Consider the following 24270-nt stretch of genomic DNA (forward strand, 5'->3'; position numbering starts at 1 on the left):
CTGTTAAAGAAAATATATCGCTTGGCATTGAACTTTAAGCTTTATCATTTTATTATTTATGCTGTAACAGCAACATTACACACTAACTAAAGTTTGAAAAATGGGATCACGGAAAACGGACGCTTTATTGTGTTTATTTCTTATAAAAAATAATTACTTTTAAATATGTGTTATGTGTATTATTATTTACTGCATTATTATCATATAACCTTGCAAAAGATTTCAATTAAATAATCACAACAATGTAGAAATTATTTCATGAATAAAAAAAATATGAGAATTAAATGTCAAAGCAATAAATCAGTCAAGTAATCGCAACAATTTACTACACAATTAACCGTCAGCCAAATTTCATAATCGTAACAGCCCTTCTAATTATTAGATTATAATCTAATGAAATAATGTATTTTTTATTATTGACTATCTAAGATATAGTCAATTAATATGATAAATAACATATGAAACAGAAGTTTGACATTACATAAAGAATTTGTGAAAATCTCTTGAAGAGCGGTGTAAAAAGCAACAAGAAAATATATCAACATCATTGTGTGCATCCCAGCACTACACATCTACACAGATAAAATAGGGATGTCTTCAAGATTGTGCCCGGACAATATTCACTATATTGTATTTTGATTCAAATGTGTATCAGTTATTATTCTGTTATTGGTTATTTATTGATTTCTGAGATCCTGTACCTGTATACCAGCTGTATGAGTGAGATGTCATCTGACTTGAGTGTGTATGAGTTTTGTAAAGCTCTCTGTGGTTTCCTCTTCAGTAAATTGAAAGTGGGATCAACACTGAGAAATTGATCCCTGCTGGTTTCACTCAATGAGAGAGAAAGAGAGCGAGAGAGCTGCAGGATCTGTATGCACTTAAACTCCACTTGTGTGTGTGTGTGTGTGCGTGCGTGTGCATGTGTGTGTTGTTAACACGTAGGTTTGTGTCAAGATGGATTTGGAGAGCGAGAGAGATGGAGGAAAGATGTGAGATGTATGGTGCACCTGCATCTCTCTCTTTCTCCCTTTCTAAACATATTTGGTCAGATAATTGAGGTTGGTGATGAGTTCAAAGTCATTTTCTTTTTTTGGATACTCTACACATAATTGATAATAATTATTTGTAATTATGTTAAACAACTGCACAGACGCACACACAGATGTAATGCTGCTTGACTTTCTTTTCAGTTGAGTGATGAATGAAGACTCAAGTGTGTTCCACCTGCTCGTCCATCCTTTCATTATCATTATAATTATGCAGCAGTCTAATAATATACTAATAATTGATATATTGACACAGTATAAGTTTGCCACAAACTGAAGATCTTTTATGTTGATATGTTAAGTTAAAGTAAGCCTTCATTTATCAATCAGAATTAGGTACATTTCCGGAAACTTTCCATTGGAAATATTCCAAATTGGAAACTTAATGGGCATTTATAGGAATTTACAGAAATGTATTTGAACATTTTGGGAAATGTATATAAACTTTATCATATACAAACATAAATAAACATTTTGTTTGGTCATATGCAGACATGCATGCAAGGTAATACAGATTTTGAAGAATCCTGATACTTATGAATCCTGATACTTACAGATTGTTCCTGTTTTTCTCATATTTTCCTGTTTATTCCCATATTTTCCTGTTAATTCCCATATGTTCCTGTTAATTTCCATATATTCTCGTTAATTCCCATATGTTCCTGTTAGTTCCCATTAGAGGTAGACCCATTAATCGGTTTTGCCGATTAATCGACACCGATAGTTCATTGGTAGAGCGATCGGCAAAAATCCATGCGATTAGTTTTTCAGAGTTGCGTCCATTGCTTCATATCATAAAAAGATTTGTTGACTAGATGCTGCATTAGCAGAGAAACAACAGCAGGAACCTAAGTTTGTTGTCAGAGCTGACACAACGTTACTATTAGTAGTACCTCAAACAAAAATACACGCAGATCAATCCAACCCAAATGTTTAATGTCATGATTATCACCATCCATTTGCATTAGTTTATATCCAGCTGGTTACTTTTATTCATGACTTAGCCGGCTAAGCTGCATATTTTAAGCTTCTATTTAAAAAAACTATTGGTCGATTAATCGGTTATCGGCAAGTACGGACCAACCTAGTTATCGGTATCATTAAAATCTACTATCGGTCGACCTCTAGTTTGCATATATTCCCGTTTATTCCCATATTCCCATTTATTCCCATATATTCCTGTAAATTCCCACATATTCATGTATATTCCCATTAATTTCCATATATTCCTGTAAATTCCTATATATTCCTGTTAATTCCAATATTCCCGTTTATTCCCATAAATTCCAGTTAATTCCCATATATCCCTGTAAATTCCCATATATTCCTTTTAATTTCCTTATTTTCCTGTAAATTCCCACATATTCATGTATATTCCCATTAATTTCCATATATTCCTGTAAATTCCTATATATTCCTGTTAATTCCAATATTCCTGTTTATTCCCATAAATTCCAGTTATATAAATTCCCATATATTCCTTTTAATTTCCTTATTTTCCTGTTAATTCCCATATATTCCTATGGAAAGTTTCCATCTAGAATTTTTTATTGAATTTTGCAACCCTAGTCATAAAGCAACGAGTCTGATGAATTTGTTTTTGGTTTAAGATTCATAAACTTTATCATATACAAACATAAATAAACATTTTGTTTGGTCAAATGCAGACATGCATGCAAGGTAATACTGATTTTGAAGAATCCTGATACTTACACTCATCTAGCTGTGGATTTATTTGATCAAAAATCCTTCAGAAATCATTCTAATATGAATATTTTTTCACATTCACAGTTAATTCCCATTAATTTCCATATATTCTTGTCAATTACCATATATTCCTGTTATTTCCCATATATTCCTGTCAATTCCCATATTCCCATATATTCCTGTTAATTTCCATATTCCCGTTTATTTCCATATATTTCTGTTATTTCCCATGGAAAGTTTCCATCCTTGAAAATTCCTGCAAATTTGCAACCCTAGTCATAATGCAACGAGTCTGATGAATTAGTTTTTGGTTTAAGATTCACATGAGATTGAAATGACAACACGACAGACACATGCAGTGAAGTTTAGTGTGTTTTTAGAGGGTGGTTTGTTCTGGACTCATTGGATGTGTTATGAGCCGTGCTGATGGGGGTCAATGTACCACAGGCCAAATGTCATCAGTCTGAAACACAAGAGCGCAGATGACAACAATAATGTCAGGACATTTCTGCAGGCTGAAGATTAAACTCATCAGCTTCTTCATTTCAGTAAATTCATTCATCTTTGACCAGTCTGTCAGACAGCATCTGTGCATAACGTTATGTTTGTTTATTTATTTATTCATCTACAGTTATTTTCTTTCTTTCTTAGGATGCATTGCTGCAGTTGGCCTCCATTGTGGACGTCAGCAGCCTTCAGACAACCTTCAGAGATGTGCTGGGAGCCGTCCTGCCCAATGTGGTATGAACACACACACACACACACACACACACACACACACACACACACACACACACACACACACACACACACACACACACACACACACACACACACACACACACACACATAGTGATGGTTAGGTCTCCACATCACACTTCTGGTGTTTCTGAAGGGCAGTAAATCTCCCACAATCCACTGCAAACTCACATTCAGATATAATGCTGACATTTACTTATCCAATCAAATCCTAATATATAAAATCAACTCCCACCCTGGATGTTTTTATGCCCTTTAAATGTTTTCATGCTAAAGTGATGTCACACATGGGAGCAAAATCAGTTGTGGATGATATTTCAAATATAACGTTGCTTTGTATTGTTATGCTGATGATGTCCAGCTATATTTGCCCCTGAGATGACGATTCCAATTTCAGTGTTTGGACAAAATAAGGGCATCGCTGAACATTCCCTTATTTTGTCCAAACACTGACATTTAAATCGTAAGCTTTTTGCATCTCAATGAGTGTAAATCTAAAGTGGTGATGTTTGGTCGTCCAAAGTTAGCAAAACAGATCTCTGAACCTCCCTAACCATTAATGTCACTCAAGCGAGGAATCTGGGACTTATTTTTTGTCATGGTTTTATTTCATCCAGAATGGATTATTGCAACTGGTTTTATTTGGGGCTGTCTAGAAAACTGCTCTCGAGGTTGCATCGGGTGCAAAATGCGGCTGCCAGACTGTTGACAGACACAAAGAAATGGTCTAGCATTTCTCCGGTTCTGGCTTCTTGTTGATTTTAGAGTCCAATATAAAGTTATTCTCATGGTTTTTAAAGGTCTGCGGGGACTTGCGCTGGAGTACATATCAGGTCTGCTACAGCAGTTTTGTTTCGTCAGAGAATTTAAAGGGATAGTATACCGAAAAAAAAAAAATTCTGTCATTTACTCAACCTTATGTTGTTTAAAACCTGTATACGTTTCTTTGGTTTGCTGATTTTGATCTGGGGCACCATTCATTTACATAGTATCATTCTTTCTTACTATGTAAGTCAATGGGTGCCCAAGATCAGCTTGGCTACAAAAAAATTTCAAAATGTCTTTTTGTGCATTCATCATTCAGAACAAATAGATGTATACATTATATTGTCTATATCATGGGTCTCCAATCCTATTCCTGAAGGGCACCTGTCACAGTTAAAATATGCAGGACAGGTGCGCTCCTGGAACAACTTTGGAGACCTGTAGTCTATATTCACATTCTTACATTTGGCAGTCTCATCTATCCAAAGTGACTCTCAGTGCATTCAAGCTGTATTTACAGTATATGCATTACCTGCTGATTGAACCCATGACTTTGGCGTTGCTAACACGAGACTCTGAGAATTTTAATAGTCAGTGTAGATGGACTGAAGAGTCACTGTACAGCGAGTGAATGAGAACATGTGGACATCCTCCCCTGACATTTGTGACAAATTAAAGAACGGATCCGGTTCACCTCGTGCCAGCGCAGCCCGGTGTGAGACGTATTGAGTGTAAATGAGAAGACAGCCCTTCAGTAGCATTTATATGTCGCCTGTGCTCTCTGACATTCTGTATGTGCTGCAGATGTGTGCTGGAGTCTAATGAGGGTTACATCGACACCGACGACAGGGTGACAGGACTGTGCATGTGATTAACCTTAAATACATCATTCAGAGAGAGAGAGAGAGAGAGAGAGAGAGAGAGAGAGAGAGAGAGAGATGTGGAGTTATGTAGAGATGAGATGGTTTTAAATGATTGTGTGTTGTATTGAAGTTTTATAATCTTCTTGTGTGTTTTTCAGGAGTCCGTGTTTGTGTACCTGTCGGATGAGGAGTCTCGACTCCGATGTGAAGATCCGGCTCATGAGATCCCGGCGGAGGGAAAGCTCAGGTAGTCACATGAGAGTTGATAGTTTTCCAAACAACGTTTAAGTTTTAACGTATCCCCCACGACATCTTTGATTTTATGTATCAATTCGGACTAAAGTTCACAGGCTATTCCAGAGGTGGGAGTGTCAAGAGGAGATCACATGATCTGGAAACACGTGTTCAGATGCCGAGTTCAGAGTGCCCTGATTTTGACTTGGCGACAGGGTTTGAGAAATCGCCAACAAATGCATGAAATCACAAGCAAAATGGTGCTCGTTCACGCTGGGAACAATCAAACATCTTGAACTATCAAAGACGCGATCTAAGAGAATCGCAGATGAGTCGCAGACACCTGTGAGATATCTCAATTATCTGTCGGCAATTCAAAATCATGCCGTGTGGAAGTTCGGGGATTAGTTATGATCCCAGTCTCACGTGAGCTGTGCGGTCTTGCACGTGACCTTGCGTTGTTTCCTTATCACTTTTCGCGTGCGTTATGAGGCGTAGTTTGCAGACCGGGACAAAGTTGTCGGCGATTCTTCCTATGGTAAAGTCATGCCATGTGAACCCCTGTCGCCGATCCATCATGTAGTCTGATAGTCAGGCAGTGTGAAAAGATCTGTGACCCGAATAGTTTGAAAATCACGCAGTCTGAACTCGGCATGAGTGTTATATATAACTGCCTGCTTATAATAAACTCATAGAAATGAAGAAATCATGATTAAGTAAGGAATAATTGACAGCGCGAAGTGGAGTTACACCGCGGGTGTGGATTATTTTCAAATAATTCAAAGGACCGTCGTCTGGTGTCTATTTTTAAGACATTTGACAAGTTAGGTGTGCAGTTATCAGAAAATAATGCATACTCATGGAACATTTCTCAGCCAATCAGAATACAGCATTCAACAGACCCGTGGTATAATAAAAATATATCATCTTCATTTATTAACATTACAATTCCTGAGTGGACAAAATAAGGTTAAGTTTCTAATCTAATACTGATATTACAGCATCTCAACAGTGTATGGATTCAATTTCTCAGTGGACCTCTGAGTTCAGTGAAAAACAGTAGACCCTCTGCTTTATTATAAGTTATTATTTGTTCTTTTTTATCACCTGTCAAATATGGGTAGGTTTCACAAAATTTTTAGCAAAAAGCTGAGATAATTGCATTTTTGTAAATGACTTTTGTTAGAGATTAGATTCAAAACTTACACGGACATACAGCTGTTTGCCCTAGGGTGATACTTTCGGGTTTTATAAGTTGTTGAATATGGTGGATAATAGCCGTATTATCCGAAAAGCCAGAAATACTAGTCATTGGCAGGGAAGCGGTTTCTCTTAATTGACGAGCTAACTTGTCAATGGCAGGGAAAGAGTTAATGTTCATTAATAAATGAAAAAAACTGCAGCATGAGTGTGAAATCTCTTGTTGTTACAAACCTTTATAAATTACCTTGTTTGGCTAAACACTAATGAAGATATTTTGAAAAATGTTAATAACCAAACAGATCTGGGGCACCACTCACTTCCATAGTATTATTTTTTCTACTTTATAATCAGGGTGTAAATCAGACAGTTCATTATGGTTTTCTTCGCCAGCATTGCGATATTTGTGGTACATCAAACACTTCTTAGATTCAATTCAATTAATTTTTAAGCCTAGTTAAGCAGTTACATTTTTTATAAATATAATATAATATAATAAAATATAAATACAAATATACAACCTGAACATTTAATGAAACTCTTTGGAAATGGCACAATCTCTGCCCCAATTGCAACATTTACCACAAACTAAGCAAATACACTTTTTAAATAAAGAAAATTGAATAATAAGGGGCAAAATGTCACATAAAATCAAGCTTACGATGGCAAAAGTCAGTTTTCAGTATTGTGTGCCAAAATGTGCAATAGTGACAATAACTGAGGTAGTTCTGCACTGAAAAAGTGCTGCAGTCGTCTCTTTCGAGAGATTTTTTTTCAACTGATGAACATGTTCAGGAAGACACTGCGTTTTGCATGGACAATTTCACCTGCAGTGCTAAACATATGCTCGTCTTCTGTCTCTTTAGCTGCGTTTTTCCTGCTACAGCTGCTTTGTTGCTGCATTGCATTCATTTGCTGACCCTAGCAAATGAAAATAATTGAAATTGCGCGTTTTGGCGTTAATGCATAGATAGACTTTACTGTATGTCTAGGAATGAGGAGTGTCAAAATAAAGATACGTCATATCCATATTTTATGTGATGCATTGATACGTAGGATCATATAAATTTAATCAATGCATTCATCCATATCCATGGATCATTACATCCCTACTACAGTATATACTGTAAGTCAATGGTGCCCCAGATCTGTTAAGTGTTACAAACATTCTTCAAAATCTTCTTTTGTATTCATCAGAACAAATAAATGTATACAGGTTTTGAACAACATGAGGTTAAATGATGAGTTGTAATATTTCGGTAATCTGTCCCTTTAACGGTTTCATGTGGTCAGTGTAATAATAGACATTGTGTCAAAAGTATGTCCCGCTTTGTCTCTCTGTTCACTGATGTCAGGTCAGTCGATGTCGTGTATCTCCGCAGATGAATCGACAGATTGTTTTGTGCGAAAAATGTCAAAATCGAGCGATTTCCTTTTCATCCCTCTTCTTTCTTTCTCCCTGAAAATGTGACACGTCAATCATGTGTGACCTCTGACCTCCGGTCGAGTCATTCTTTATATCATGTGTCTGTGAGATGATAGATGATCTCAGGTCAGACAGGTCGACGTGAGTTTCAGAACAAGACACTTTCTCCTGTGTTTTTTATATTGATGAAACACTATTCCTCAAACTACCTTAAACCTGTCATGACTGATCAAACCTGTAATCCAGCCTTGCAAAGCTCACGCAGAAAAGTCTTAAACCAGCTGGTCGAGCGGTTAGGACCCGTACACCAGCTCAAGCAGGTTTTCAGCGATGCTTCAATAAGAAACTGAGACTGAGTTTTGAGAAGCAGCCAATAAAAGCACAGCTTGTAAAAATGAGGCGATCATGACTGCAGGTCATTAAAGAGCTTAGCTGAAAATTTGAGAGATTTTTTAGATTGTTTTAGAAGACCCTCACACTCGTTTCTATTGTATTTTCTGCTGTGACTCATCTGTGGACTTTATTCAATTCCACTAATGGCACCGCTGTCAAGCCGTCAATCAAATATACTGGCACTGCCTCTCTGATCCGCCCACTTCTCCTCGCTCTAATTAATTGGGCGCTCGCGATGACTGACAGTTATATTTTCGGGTTCCTCACGAGGATGGCTGGCTCCTGCTGTCATCACACATATGTAGATGTGCTAATGGTAACTTATTAAATGGATTTGCCCACAGAGAATTCAGTCGGTGAAATGATTTCTGCATGGCGTCTGCTGTTTTATAGCTTTTGTGTGGCGTTTATTAAATGAGTTAGCTTTCGAGGGGACTCTTATTATTATTCTATTCTTGTTAAAGCATGTATATCTAATACACTTGCTAATAGTTCATGAGTGTTTTAAACATTCGACTCGAGCTGGCGAGTCGTTCCTGCGGGCGTGTTTGAGAATTCACATCATCTGCTTCAGTTTTGTTTTAGTGATTAGAGATCAGATGAGACCGGATGAACGGTCTGATCTTCGTAATTGACCGTCCTCAGTGCCGTTTTGGAAATGATGAAATGTTTAGACAGAGGAGTGAATATCTGGTGTATCATTACCATAGTAATGACTTTAGCATCGGCTGAGAGGATGAGAAATTGAACATGTGCAGATCTCATAAAGCATCGTTAGTACTGTATTCACACATTCATGGATAAACAACCTGAACTTCAGTCTGACCTGAAATTCATTTCAAAAATTAGATTTTTATTGTTCAGAAGATACAAAGTCATATGTACCAAATAAAATACAGCTGCTTTATGGAAACACACATTGGAGACACATGTGTTATTTCTCACGATTACTTAAAGCGTCCATAACACACGCTGTTTCTGCCTTTCTGATGTTAATCTGGAGTACCTATAGAGTAGTGTGACATCCTTTATATCTCTGAAAAGTCTTTAGTTTACTCAGATTTATAAAAGAAATATTAGCTTTACTGAATCTTTCCGATAACATACGAAAAAATGAGGGAGGAGTCACGAGCTGCGGGAGGAGCAAGTACGAGTCATGCAACACTATACAACACTGTTTAACTTATGATTCACTACATGTTCGTGTCATTTATATAATATGCAGGCGCCTATTTCCAACATAAGACAGAAGTCTTACTTACTGCATGCAACTCATGACCCGGTTTGGAAAGTCCAGCGCATCAAACACACATGCAAAACTCTGCTGCTACCCCAGATAATAAACTATATCCATGTTTTCATGAGGCTGACTTTCTTCTCCTTACATCCAAAAACACACTTCATCTTTCGTGCCGTTGTTGAGTTTTGAAATTAAACAAAGCTGTGTCGCGTGATAAAATGTTTGTAAGTTCTGGCGTCTCACGCTAATTGACGGGTGGACAGGGTTTTTTGGGGGAAGTGCCCATATAAAGTGATACGTATAGAAAACCCCTGAAATGTCAGCTGGACCTGTAATCGAAAAAAACTTTCCAAAACTTGTACGAACTCTGGCGAAATGCATTCGTCACAGAAATACTCTGTAACATGCCCAACTGCATTTTTGACACTTATACACTGCAAAAAAAAAAAACATTTTAAGAAAAAAAAAATCGTAATCTTTTTGTCTCGTTTTCAGTACAAATATCTAAATATTCTTAAATTAAGATGCTTTTTCTTGATGAGCAAAACAACCCAAGAAAGTAAGTCTAGTTTTTAGACCAAAAATATCAAATTTAAGTGATTTTGTGCATAAAACAAGCAAAAAAATTGCCAATGGGGTAAGCTAATTTTTCTTGAATTTTTCTTGAATTTTTCTTGAATTTTTCTTGAATTTTTCTTAAATTTTTCTTAAATTTTTCTTAAAATTTTCTTTAATTTTTCTTGCATTTTCTTGCATTTTCTTGAATTTAGTGTTTAAGAAAAATGTTCAAGATTTTTTTGCTTACCCCATTGGAAGATTTGTTTGCTTGTTTTTTGCACAAAGTCACTTAAATTTGATATTTTTGGTCTAAAAACTAGACTTATTTTCTTGGGTCGTTTTGTTTCTCAAGAAATATCATCTTAATTTAAGACTTTTTAGATGTTTTTACTGAAAACAAGACAAAAATACTAATATTTTTTTTCTTGAAAATGATTTTTTTTTGCCGTGTACAACTCTAAAACAACTCTATAACTGTGTTAATAAGTCAGAATGCATGAAATACCATTGAACCACCCCTTTAATGACTGTAAAAACATACACACACACAACATTGAATGCATTTGTTTATTGTTGTTGCTGTGTCAAGCTGTGGCGCCCTCAGAAGTGCCTTTTAAACACATTGGTCCAGTGGAAAGCGATTCATATTTTAAACATGAAGAATATTTTTGCATCAACTCGCTTGAGATCTACATAACTTTACAAACATAAACAGGATTACTACCTAGTGATCTGACTTCGGACAGATGCGAGAGCGCGTGCACGCATGTGCAAGAGAAACAGAGAGAAAGAGAGACGGAGCTGCTTATGACACGCTGGATTCATAGCACAAAAATAAATGACAAAAATGATATGCAGCTAATAACATTTTCTGGATTATCTTGTTTTTGCAATTGAAATGTGCAAATATTGAACTTGATAAACGATTAATTGCACAGCACTATCACTCACTCTTGGTCACTCTCTCACTCATTCTCTTTCTCAATTACTTATTCACTCACTAACTTCCTCTCCCTCTCTCCCTCTCTCTTTGAACGCCCTTTAGGTTACTTTGGATAAAAAGTGTCTTCCAAATGCATAAAATGTAAAATATTTGATCACCAAAACCGTCGAATAGAAATGTGCTCCTGAAGCGGTGTAGAAGCTGATATTCAGTTACCGTGGTAACACTGTGAAAAGGCTTGAAAATGTTCATTTTAGCACCTATAATAAGCCGCTCTTGAACTAAAGGGTGTGATGTTATATAAAGCTGAGCGGCGTATCTGTAGGACAAAACTGAAGGTCTTTATGTTTGTGTGCTGATGTATATTTGTGTTTTAATCACACAGTAAATCTCACTGAGGTTTTTAAATGATATCTGCTCTCATTAGAATTTTATTCTAGCTTCACACACACACAGAGACACACACATGCACGCACACACACATGCACGCACACACACAGACACATGCATGTGCACACGCACAGGCTGAATGTCCTTGGCACAGGAGGCGTATTGAAATGTGCTTTTGTTGTTGTGTGATAATAACACAATTGATATGAGGCGACACTCTGATTGTGTTATTCTTTGATGATAATGCTGTCATTGAAACACATTTAACCTTCACTGATCAGAGATGCAGGTCACTGTGTGTGTTTGTGTGTGCATGCGTGTTTGTGTTATCACAGAGAAACAAAAGAGATGGACGGACAAACAATGAACATTTGAATGCCATGGGACGATGTTTCTGTGCAGGTGTTCAGTGTAAAGCCATTTATCACAAACACTGTAACACAACATCAGGCCATTAACATGAGAAAAACTGCATGAGACAAAGAGAGAAATAGAAATGAAAGAGAGAGCGAGTGAATGAAAGGTGTTTATGTGATAAATCTATCTGCAGATAGTGAGGTGTTTGATGTACAATAACACTTTCTGTCTTGCACGTCTATATTCATTTACTGCAATCCTTCAACAAGTCCTCACACAACCTTCTGTTTCAATATAAAGTGAAATGTGTTGACTTGACCCAGGAGAAGACAAAGTTTCATTTCATTTCATTTAAGTCTGTCTGTCTTCATTCTGTTCATCATTCAGTGTGGTATGTTCTGATATGAGTTGTGTGTGTGTGCATGTGTGTGTCCAGTCTGTAATCACGCTACATGTTCATGTTGTCATGGGAACTGGTGTGTAGCAGGATTTCAGTTAATTGTGTGTGGGTGAGACAACTGTCATCTGTCTTTCTATCTTTCTCTCTTTGGCTATACACCGACTAAAGAACGATCCAGAAATCTGGAAAACTTTTCAGGAGAAAACACACACAGAGTGTTGTTCTTTAAAAGGGTTCAGCGCTGGTCAGACTTTTTGCTTTTAAACTGCGGGTCGGACTTTTGAGAGAGAGAGAGAGAGAGAGAGAGAGAGAGAGAGAGAGAGAGAGAGAGAGAGAGAGAGAGACAGGGTGTAAATTGGTTTCCAGCAGCTGAATAGCTCCAGTTATAAAGCAGCAGTGCATGCTGGGATATGTGTCAGTGAAAAGATGGGCTTCTTTCTCTTTTTCAAAAGCTTTTAAAATAGAACAGATGAACGCATTTTCTTTCTGTTGTGAACGTTTCTTTCTGTGATGTTTCTGAAATTTTAGCAGAGTCTGAAACTGAACATAAAAGATACTGCATACTTCCTACTGTACATCTACTGAACACTCACTGTCATTTTAAATGTAGTATGTCAAACAGTATGGAGAAATAAACATTATTAATGTTGTTTCGCATGACCTCATTATGTTGATAAAGTGTTACTTCATGGACCACATACTGTAAGGCTGCATTTACACAACAATTGTACTTAAAAACATGTTTTTTATTTTTTTATTTCACATAAACACCACAACCTTTTCAAAAAGTTGCATGTTTACACAGATATGCAACAACGATTAAAACACTGCATTAAATGTGCCAGACCAGTAGTTGGCGATGTTTCTTTGTAAAGAAACTCTTCACACCTGTGCCCATACGCATACTTCTACATAGAGATAAATATAAAACATCAAGACAACGAAAGCATTGAGCAAACATAGGATACAAACATTGGAAAAAACACAATGGTTTACCACCTAATGTACAAATTTCTGGTTGCATTAAGCATAAAAAGCCACAATCCCTTAGGACTGCCAATAAAAATTTACTGATGTTTGGATCAAGTGATTCTGGATTGAAAGCGATAATAAACTCAGTATCTTGAGTAGCACAAACTAAGGCTGCTTGATTATGGGCAAATTCATAATCATGATTATTTTAGAGTTAAAAAAATGTTTCCCCATAACACTTATTTTGGTGTATAAAATTATAAAGTAATCACGATTATTTTGGTTTAAAAAAACAATCACCGTTATATTTACAGTAAGCGTTATTTTACAATTAAAAAAATAATCATGATTATTTTTGTTACAAAAACATGGTTATTTGGCGATTACAAAATTAGTCACGGCTATTTTTGTTTTTGAAAAATCACAGCTATTTGGTAAAAAAACAAACACTTTTTTTATCATAAATACATGTTTTGTGTTTGTAAAAAAAATTCATAATCACAATTTTTTATAAAGACGATTATTTTGTATTTATTTATTTATTTTGAACAAAATCATAAACTTTTTTTTTTCAATCGATCCCCTCATAATCATGGTTATTTTGGTAAAATCATAAACCCGTTTTGTTGTTGTTCGTTGTTGTTTTTTTTTACGATTTTTTTTATCATAAACATGGTTATTTGTTTATTTATGTATTTCAAAAATTCATTAACACGGTTTTGTAATCATAATAATGGTTATTGTGTAAAAATCATAACCAAGGTTATTTGGTTGAAAATCATAATCCAGTTTTTATCACTTTTTTGCCATATTTTTTTTAAAACTGCGTTCATTTATTTAGAAAAATCATAAACAATAATTATTATTATTATTATTGTATAAATTTTTTATAATCATAATCACGGTTATTTGGGATAAAAATCATAATCAAGGTAATTTGGTTGTAAATTATAATCACGTTTTTGTTTTTTTTTATAATATTTTTTGTCATAAACACAATTGTTTTTGGAAAAATCATAAACACGATTATTTATTATTTAAATAAATCATAAACAGAAATTATTATTATTGTTCAAAATTCATATTCGCGATTATTTGTGATAAAAATCATAATCACGGTTATTTGGGTAAAAATCATAATCTTGATTATTTAACATGATTACTCAGTGACTTTGAATACATGCATTTATTTACCTTTTTTTATGAAGTAAGTGTTGCAATAAACTACATGTGTTAAAGCAGTGCTGCCTTACAAACACATCGGTCCAGCAGCACGCAATTTATATTTAAATCACACAATAATTGTTTTACCTCCATTATCTTGTTTTTGTAATAGTTTGAATCAAAAATTAAATCAAAAACAAATAAACACACTCCTATAGACCACCATTGTTGTTTTGGTTGTGAATTAGGCTACTCACTCAAGTTTGTAGACTGAACACATAATAAACAAGCACATGACATCACCATTTTCACAGATTTACGTATCTGAAGTTTCAAAAGTTTAGTTTTCACAGGACCCCAAAACGCTGCTGTCGTGAAAACGAATGACCAAAACACATCAAAAGTTTCCTATTTATGGTTTAAAGCATTGTCACTAAATGTGTTGAGTTATTGAGAGTTTGATGTGTTGTGTGTTTCAGAGAGACAGTTAACCAGCAGAAGAGACTTCAGTGTTCTGGTTTACCAGCATCAGAACTTCACCAGAAACAAACCAACTCACTCGCCGCTCCATTACCACCTGACAAACAAGGTGTGTGTGTGTGTGTGTGTGTGTGTGTGTGTGTGTGTGTGTGTGTGTGCGTGTGTGTGTCTTTGTGCATCTGATATGCACATCAGTGTTAAGATGGAGAGAGAGAGAGGAGGTTGATGATGAAAGTGAGAACATTTCTCATTTGCACTGTTGAACTTTTAGCCCACTTTAACAGATTTTCGTTATTTTTCATCAACCTCTCTCTCTTGTTCCCATGGTGACTATCACTGTGTTAAACTATTTTTACCAGGACAATAACACAACCTCAGTGCAGCAGACATCAGTGCTGTAGTCGAGTCCAAGAAAGACAGAGATCGAGTGTTGAGTCCAAGTCGAGACCGAGTCCACATCCAGTTTTATCTGGACTCAGACTCAACACTCCATCACTCCAGCTGGACTCAACTACAACACTGAAAAACATCAAAATGCATGTGTGCGTGTGTGTTTTAATGTGTACGTGTGTGTGTGTGTGTGTGTGTGTGTGTGTGTGTGTGTGTGTGTGTGTATGTGCATAACTTCATCTCTTAGTTTGTATAATCAGTTTTGTGTCTATGGGAATTCTTCATGTCATGTAATCTAGACTTAATGAAGTGTTGTGTTTTTAATGTTATTTTATCATTTATTTTGTGTAATTGTTTACCTCACACACTTTTGTTATAAATGCATTACTGTAAATGTTGTTTTCTCTCTCTAGCGCTTATCATACCATTGGTTGATCAGAGGAAGGTGATATCTGTGATTCTGGTGAGTTTTGTGTCTCTCACAATACTTATATCTGTGATTTTCTCTCTCTCTCTCTCTCTCTCTCTCTCTCTCTCTCTCTCTCTCTCTCTCTCTCTCTTTCTTTATCTTTCTCACCTCAAGGCAGATTAAATTAATTCTTTCTATCCTGAGATTTCACACTTGTTTGTAAGCGCGTGTTTTGCCGGATTTGGATCATCTTCAGGGAAACTTGTTCTCGCTTGTACTTTCTAACAAGCTGCCTAATGTTGCTGTTTTACGAGGCGCGTTATTCAATACAGAATTCATTTCTAATTGAGTAATAAAACTTTATGATGCCGTGAGGTTTACGGGTGGAGATTTCAGCATCGGTGACACACGATTGTGTCGGATGATATCAGACCATGTGTGTATTTATAGATTCACATCTCCGGCTCTATTCTCAACCCAGCCTACGCTGTTTCAGAAGTTAGGAAGATATCATCTATTGGCCAAACTCACTGAATGTGTCCCTTACAGATAAGACAATCCCAGAATGCATTGCAATAAGCTCAGAGAAAACATTTATTGGTGGACAAGCCAAGACAAAAGTTGGAATGTTGTGAATATACTTCAGATTCGTCATTAATGTGATGTTTCAGGTCTTCTTGCTGGGGCTTGGAGTAGATCTAATGTTTGTGTTTGTGTGTGTGTGTGTGTGTGCACTTGTGTGTTTGCGCTCATGCATGCACATGGGTGTGTGCGTGTGTTCATGCATGCACATGGGTGTGTGGATGTGTGTGTGTGTGTGTGTGTGTGTGTCTGTTGAAAAACAATAATGAAATGTGTGATATTTTTTGTCTCTGTCACAGCTCTGCTGTAAACCGCTAACAGAACAAGACCAGCAAAACCTGAACATTCTGGAAAAACATGTAAGATGCACACATACACAAACATACACTCATATACACACACATACACTCATGTGTTTACTGTAAAATGTTAGATACCTTTAAAGTGGACTTTACTTTAATAAAATGCATAAGAAGGATACCATGGTACAAAGGTTCAGTTGAATTAAAAGTCAACCCACCTTCATCTACTTGAGTTTTATTTTTGGTTATAAGGGTCCAGAACCTTTCATCATACAACCACCATCATCATCCTCATTAGAACACACACACAAACACAGACACACACAAACACACACACAAACACAGACACACACAAACACACACACAAACACAGACACACACAAACACACACACACACTCATATACACTTCACACACACTTCACTGAGCTTTGATTCTGATGATTATAGAAGCAATTTAACATCAGACGAGTTTAAAAGCATCTCATGACGAGAAAAATAATGAAAAAGATCAGATAACAACAGACGCTTGTGACTACAGGAAATAAATATTGACATGTGATGTGACTGATGTTTTTTTGAAGTTTTTATGTCAAAATATATATTTGATTTATTTTTATATTTATTAAGATACAAATAGAAAATACAGGTACACAAAATCAAAAACAAAACACATTTCAGAAGTAAATGTCTTCTTCGGCATCAGTCATCATTGCCTGCTTTTGCTCAAGTTGAAGGGGAGTTTACCCTGAAATACTTGAAACATACGTTTATACATTTTTTATACTTCATACAAATTTCCTGTATTTTCTGGTTGTAAAAAACATTAAATCAGAGGTCCCCAACCACCGGGTCACGACCCAGGACCGTGTCGTGGACAAGTTGCCACCTGGTCGCAAGAACATCCTGAAAACAATTAGCATAATAGCTAAGTAATAGCCATAGACTGTAAAAAAAAGATGGACGATGTACATCGCCTCCCTCCATTGTAATGAATTGAAGCCAAAAATGTCCAACCATGGTCACCACCATGTACGTAAAAACCGTCAGTTTGGAGCCAAGGCATGCGCAGAAGGAATCGTCCGTGGAGCCAGAGGCGGAGCCACAGTATCAAACTTCCGCCCGAACGCTTGCGCGACCAATCCTAATGACATGCCCCGTTTCTATAGCATTAAATTACTAGCTAAAATTAAACTTATCAAAAAAAGTACCTGCTGCAGATGTGTCTAAAGGGTTTATGATAAAAGAGACACTCGCATTTGCCAGATACTTGCGTGTATTTTGAAAATAAAACAATCCTCCAATTCATATTTAATACATATTAATGTAAATGTCTTGATGTATTGTGTTGTAATATTTTCTGAAAGCAAATAAGTTATATTGTGATGTATTTCTATATTCACATTGACATGACCTCAGGTATTGTTATAATACAGTATGTGAGTGTAGTGCTCTTTAGAGACGCCTGACATGTTTGTGTGATATATGAACACGGATGAAAGAGATAAACTGTCATCTTTCATTCGCTCCGTTTGCTCTGGTGTCAGGGTTTCAATGGAGTTCGTTTGTCAGAGCCAGCGGGAGAACATGACAGAATATAAAGCTACAAACAGAAACATCTCCACAGAAATTCAAATGAAGGCCATTTAGAAAGTCGTACAGACGCTTGGAGACATAAGATCAGGAAAAACTAAGATCATAACATCAGATTCAGATGTTGTTTCTGTCAGAAGAGATGGACTGTGAAAATAAATGGAGAGAGAGAGAGAGCGTTTAATGTGTTGTTCTGAGATGAAATCAAAATTGGCACCGTTTACTTGCAAGTGTCACGCTGAAGGAAGAAAAACTCTGCTAAAAGGAGAAATGATAAAGAATGTCAGTTGCTTTTTTGAAAACTGAAGCTTTGATCATCCAAAGGACAAAGTTGTATTATATACAGTAAATATTTGATGTGAGATGAGAGATTCTGTAGTGTAGTATCATCAGGTCACATCATCACTGCGGTTTAGATTATAGTTACACGAACATCATCATGAAAGTTTATCATTTGCACATGTTTAAGGCTTTATCTATTCATGTAAATATTAGTGGGGAGGACAGAAATTAAAAAATGAATGGACCTTAGGGTGAACCTTAATGCCTACTTTTAAAACAACATAATTTTACAATATAGCAGTGGTTAAACGGATTACATTACGTTTTTTTCAGTCATGAATTGAATAATTTTTGGATCAGCAAAAACAGGGGTGGGAAAATAAAATAAGAACAAATCAAGGAATTAAAAGCACACAGAAATAGAAAAGATACAAATAAAGTTAAACATAAAAGTTGAATTTAGCAGGATCTGATTTGCTGGGGCACCCTCAGGTACAGAAATAAAATCAAATAATTAATAACGCTCTTCATTTATAAATTAAATATAATTAATCTTTTTTAAAGTTACAGAAGTGATTTAATTAATATAATGACACAAACATAAGGAGATTTTTTTTAAGGTTACTGCCACTTTAAGACCAGATGGGCATGGATTCACAGACAAACACATTTAATTTCTTTCTGAACTGTTTGCGTTCACTTTAAGACATAACTGACTGTTTTTTTTTATTGGAGAATACTTGGCAAGACTGTGGTATTTCAAGATCATTTTGTGCGTATGTGTCCTGACAAGCGCAGAGAGATTCTGTGTTTGTGTGCTTTTTGAAATGCGTCTCTCCGTGTGTGCGCTTACAGTATGAGTGTTTGTCTATTTGAGTATTTGTGTGTGCACAGAAAACAGCTCACTTTAAAATCTTGCACACGAATTGTTTGAAATGACATGAATGCTAACATTTGCAAGGTTTAGAAACACAGGCAAATGATAAACTTTCTATATAGACGGTTTCATCGGACGCACATGCGGTGACACGTTTATGTTTCTGGTTGGAACTTTACTTCCGGTTTTAGTTTTTTTAATGGTTTGACTAGTTGCTAAACTGAACTCTTAAACAAATATCTCGTTGACATATAACAAATGTTTTTGTCTCGTAGGTAATCTATGTGTTGTTTATTTTGCTTGTTATATAAATGAACTACTTTATAAGGACTTTGTTGTTATTTATTCTTAGCAGAGTTTACCGGAATTTACGTGTTGACCACGAAAGCCGCTTGTTTATGTCGTTACTGCTGAAACCGTCTATAAATAGTTATGTATTTCTGAATGATGCGTATTTGAGGGATTATCATTATTTATGTGCGATTCGTTACTCACAGGCTCTTTGAGAAGTTTTGTGTTAGCACATTAGAAAGAAAACGCATGTGAATATGGGATATATGCTTTGCATGTACACTATAAAATATTCACAGCATTTTTGTCAAATCAACACATATTTTTTGTTACTTTAACTTAAAAATGAAGTTAAACAATTTCAACTTGAATTTTGATTGTTTATTGAAGTTATGTCAACTTTTTTAAGCCAAAACTTAAAATAGTACACTGTTAAAAGTTTGCTGTAATTTGCTGTAATTCCGTAAAAATTGCAGCTGGGTTGCCAGTAACTTACCGTAAATATAAATGTATGTTTTTTACTGGCAACATTTTGTTTAAAGTTAAATGAACATTAAACATTTACAAGTCTTTGTCTTTACAGAGTAAAACTAAAAAAACAGCATCAAGCAAAACATTCTGGGAAACAAAATCTGAAGCAAAAAACAGAAAAAGGTTGATGATGATTTCTGGTTCCCAGAATGCTTTGCATGAGGCTGTTATTGTATAGTTTTATTCTGTAAAGATAAAGACTTGTTAATATTTCAAATTGATTTAACTTTGAACAAACTCTTGCCAGTAAATAAAATAATTTTAAATCTACAGTAAGTTACTGGCAGCTAGTTGCAGTAATACTGTAATTTCTACAGAATTTTTTTTACAGTTGTTTTAACTTAATGCTGCATTTGTTTTTACAGTGTAGGTCTTAAAGTGAAAGCACATAAAAAAATGTATGCAAACTAAACTTTTTATGAAATATTGATAACTTATCAGTATTGTACTGATTGAAAATTTAATCAAATCGTAACCTTATAAAAATAATGTTATTGCCAAAATAAGTTGTAATATCAACTTCAGATATCTTCAGGACCAGATACTATGCAGTACTAACAGAAAAGGGAGTCTATATACTTGTCTTGTAGGAGCAAAATTTATAGATGAAAATATTAAATGCAATTCACGAGGTTTGTGCTTGTCAATGATATTCCCGCCATTATTTATCACCCATACAAAAAGCATGTTTTAAACCTCACGCTGATTCAAGCTGCTGTTGGTAGATTGTGTTGGTCATTATGGAAATTGTGTTTTCTTTAACGTGCGCCTTGTCAGTAAATCACAGCAGATATTTTGGTTCTTTATTGAAATTGCGCTCTCTCACTAAATTGCAATCCAGCCCTAAATGTTTACTTGTGTTTACTGTTTATTTTTGATGTACGAGCTCAGTTTAACACATATGTGTCTTATTTTCAGATGACCGTGACCTGTAAGCGAGTCCTGTACATGCATCCACACAGTCAATCCCATAATGCACCAGTGGAAAACAAAACCAGCTCGCGGTCGGAGGACTACAGAGAACTCGACCGCAAGATCTTACAGCTGTGTGGTAGGAGAAACATAAAGACATTTACAAAAATACAAATACAGCTCTAAATACACCTGACATGACATCCCACACATTGCATTAAAGATCTCATAAAGTTTAACTGAAGGAGGGAGTCATATATAAAAATAAAATACTAACCCTTGGCTATATAGACTGTGTTAGACTTGATGAGATTTGCTCTAGTGCACTTATCTATTGTTGCTCTTGTTGTTACTTTAATTGCTTTTATTGTTACCTTGTTGTAAGTCGCTTGGGACAAAAGTGTCTACTACAGTAAATGACTCAATGTAAATGTAAATGTATATAACCGTGAGGATTTTCCTTCAGACTGTAACCTACAGGTGTGTTGACAGATGTATCTGCTTTGATTGACAGGTGAGCTGTACGATCTTGACGCCGTTTCTCTACAGCTTAAAGTCATCAACTACGTAAGTATAAAACTCACGACTCTGTGTTTGCTCTGGATGTGTCCTTGCTGAAGTACAATACAGCAGAATTGATCTGTTTTCCTCACCGCGAGGAGAGAATGTCTTGTGTTTTTTTATGCGCGAGGAAGGTCGAGCGGCTTTTATTTATGGCTGAGTATTAGATAAGAGCTTTATTGGGCTCTGAACGCCTCCAGCACCCCGTGAAGGTCGCTCACTGATCTGCAGTCCTGCCAAAATTGCATTACATTACAACAACGCAATGCAAAGAAATGAACTGAGAAAGAATGAACACAAACACACACATTTACATTTAGAGTCACAAGAAAGGTTTGATTTTTTTCACAGACAGCATCTCAATCAAATGGATTCTTCAATCCCAGAATGCATTGCAGTGATGTTTCACGTTGTTAGTTTAGTGTCAGTGCTTGTTTGAGACCTGTCACTAATGATCGAAGGCTTTAATCCTCCTGTAGATATCAAATGTGACATCAGCTACAATACAACCAAAAGTTTCCCCGAGGAAATCTGATGAATTAAAGAATCGCATTAACTTTGAATAAAACAATGAAAGTCAATGACGAGTCTGTACCATGACAGAAGACAGATGTGTGTGTTTGTGTAAAATCAGGACATTTGAGTGATGTGATTGCATGTCATGGTGTTTACTGCGATACACTGTTACAGAAATGAAAGTGCATGTGCGTTTTTTGTGTGTGTGCGTTTTTTCTGTAAACCACATTATGAATGTCTTTGAAATGTTAACTTGAATAAACCGTGCACAAGTTAAAAATATGTGTTTTTGTTTATTTATACACCCCAGTTTGTTTACTGGATTTATTTTATATATAAACTTTACTTCTAATGTTCCTCAGTAGTCAGGATGGCTTCTCTGTTGCCTTGGTGACCAAAATAATGAAATCCCAATATAAAAAATATGATTAGAAAATCCATACGACTCTTGAAATATAACACAATTACTTAATAAAACGCCTTGTTTCTTTGTTGTCCTATTTATAAATGACATGAAGCTGTAAGGTTAAATGATTAAATGTTAGAAGTCATGCAGTGCACCTGCTTTACACAAACACACACACACACACACACACACACACACACACACACACACACACACACTCACTCACTCACTCACCAGGGTTTGGGTCGTAACCCCTTTCTGTGTTATTGCTGAACAGAATTTCGTCTCCAGAATGCAATAAATCCCTGAAATGTTTTGATGTAATTACAGCACTCAGTTGTGATCTAAATTCAATGAAACTTTTATGAATTGCTGCTTTGAAAAATGAATCCTGACTGTCGCCTCTCCAGACGAATGCAGAGAAATCATTTGTGAAGTTAAAGAAGTTAAAACGCAGTTAGCATGTCTGTGTCTCTCTCTCTCTCTTCATCTGTCTTGTGTGACTCTGAAATCATTTCTATTAGTGTCTCAGAATATAATGTAACTGCAGATATCATCTGTGTTTGATCAGAGCTGAGGTCTTAATGAAACAAACAAACATTCATGAGATGTGTTGCAATGTGTTTGTGTGTTTCAGTTACAGACAGAAACTCAATCTCAATGCTGCTGCTTACTGCTGGTGTCTGAAGATAACCACCAACTCTTCTGTCAGGTAACACACACGCACACACAAACATGCATACACATACACACACAGTTACACAATTGTGTTACAGTAGATTGTCTTCACAGGTTGTTGGAGATAAAGTATTGGAAGAGGAAATCAGTGTTCCAGTAAGTGTTTTATTTATATGTGTGTGTTTGTGTAAATAGTTTTCAGCAGATGGCAAAGGTAAAAGCAGTGTGTTGATCTTTAAATAACTCAGTTTGTGTGTCTGATGGTAGCTGATGTTCGGACGGTTCGGGCAGGTGGTGGAGACAAAGAAATCTATTAGACTACAAGACGTCAGCCAGGTCAGTACAGACACACACACACACACACACACACACACACACACACACACACACACACACACACACACACACACACACACACACACACACACACAGCTGCTCTCAGTGTCTCATGCTAATTATGGAGCTTCATTCATTCACAGCTGACTAAAACCAGCTACAGTAATTATCACCACAGACAGTCAGACAGACAGATGGACAGACGGGGGAAGGAAAAGCTTCTTTGTTAAATAGATTGAGGTTAACAGATATTAGTTGTAGTGAAGATGCAGTGAGATGCAGCGTCTGATGTACAGTAAGTGAGGTACAGCGTATGTGAGGTACAGCGTATGACGTACAGCATGTGAGATACAACGTATGATGTATAGTGTGTGAGATGCAGCAAGTGTGAGCTGTAGAGTGTGACGTACAGATTATAAGGGTGTAGCGTGTAAGGTACAACGTGTGAGGTACAGCGTGTAAAGTACAGCGTGTGAGGTATAGCGTGTGAGGTACAGCTTCTGAGGTGCAACATGTGAGGTACAGCGTGTGAGTTACAGCGTGTAAGGTACAACATGTGAGGTACAACGTGTGAGTTACAGCGTGTAAGGTACAACATGTGAGGTACAGCGTGTGAGTTACAGCGTGTAAGGTACAACATGTGAGGTACAACGTGTGAGTTACAGCGTGTAAGGTACAACATGTGAGGTACAACGTGTGAGTTACA

The 24270-nt window shown here is 36.2% G+C and overlaps 1 protein-coding gene across 4 annotated transcripts in view; it reads left to right on the top strand.

Annotated features, from left to right (window-relative positions):
• Positions 1 to 24270, top strand: part of pde2a (phosphodiesterase 2A) — a 140883-nt gene that overhangs the window by 99408 nt on the left and 17205 nt on the right. For all 4 annotated transcript variants that reach the window (XM_065280310.2, XM_065280312.2, XM_065280313.1 and 1 more), the window contains 10 exons: positions 3408 to 3497; positions 5302 to 5390; positions 14900 to 15009; positions 15704 to 15753; positions 16581 to 16640; positions 21074 to 21206; positions 21582 to 21634; positions 23188 to 23262; positions 23343 to 23384; positions 23496 to 23564. In XM_065280310.2, coding sequence (XP_065136382.1) covers positions 3408 to 3497; positions 5302 to 5390; positions 14900 to 15009; positions 15704 to 15753; positions 16581 to 16640; positions 21074 to 21206; positions 21582 to 21634; positions 23188 to 23262; positions 23343 to 23384; positions 23496 to 23564 — 771 coding nt within the window. The remainder of the gene's footprint in view (positions 1 to 3407; positions 3498 to 5301; positions 5391 to 14899; positions 15010 to 15703; positions 15754 to 16580; positions 16641 to 21073; positions 21207 to 21581; positions 21635 to 23187; positions 23263 to 23342; positions 23385 to 23495; positions 23565 to 24270) is intronic.

Source organism: Paramisgurnus dabryanus, chromosome 8 (assembly GCF_030506205.2).
Source record: "Paramisgurnus dabryanus chromosome 8, PD_genome_1.1, whole genome shotgun sequence".
In the NCBI taxonomy this organism is placed as follows: Eukaryota; Metazoa; Chordata; class Actinopteri; order Cypriniformes; family Cobitidae; genus Paramisgurnus; species Paramisgurnus dabryanus.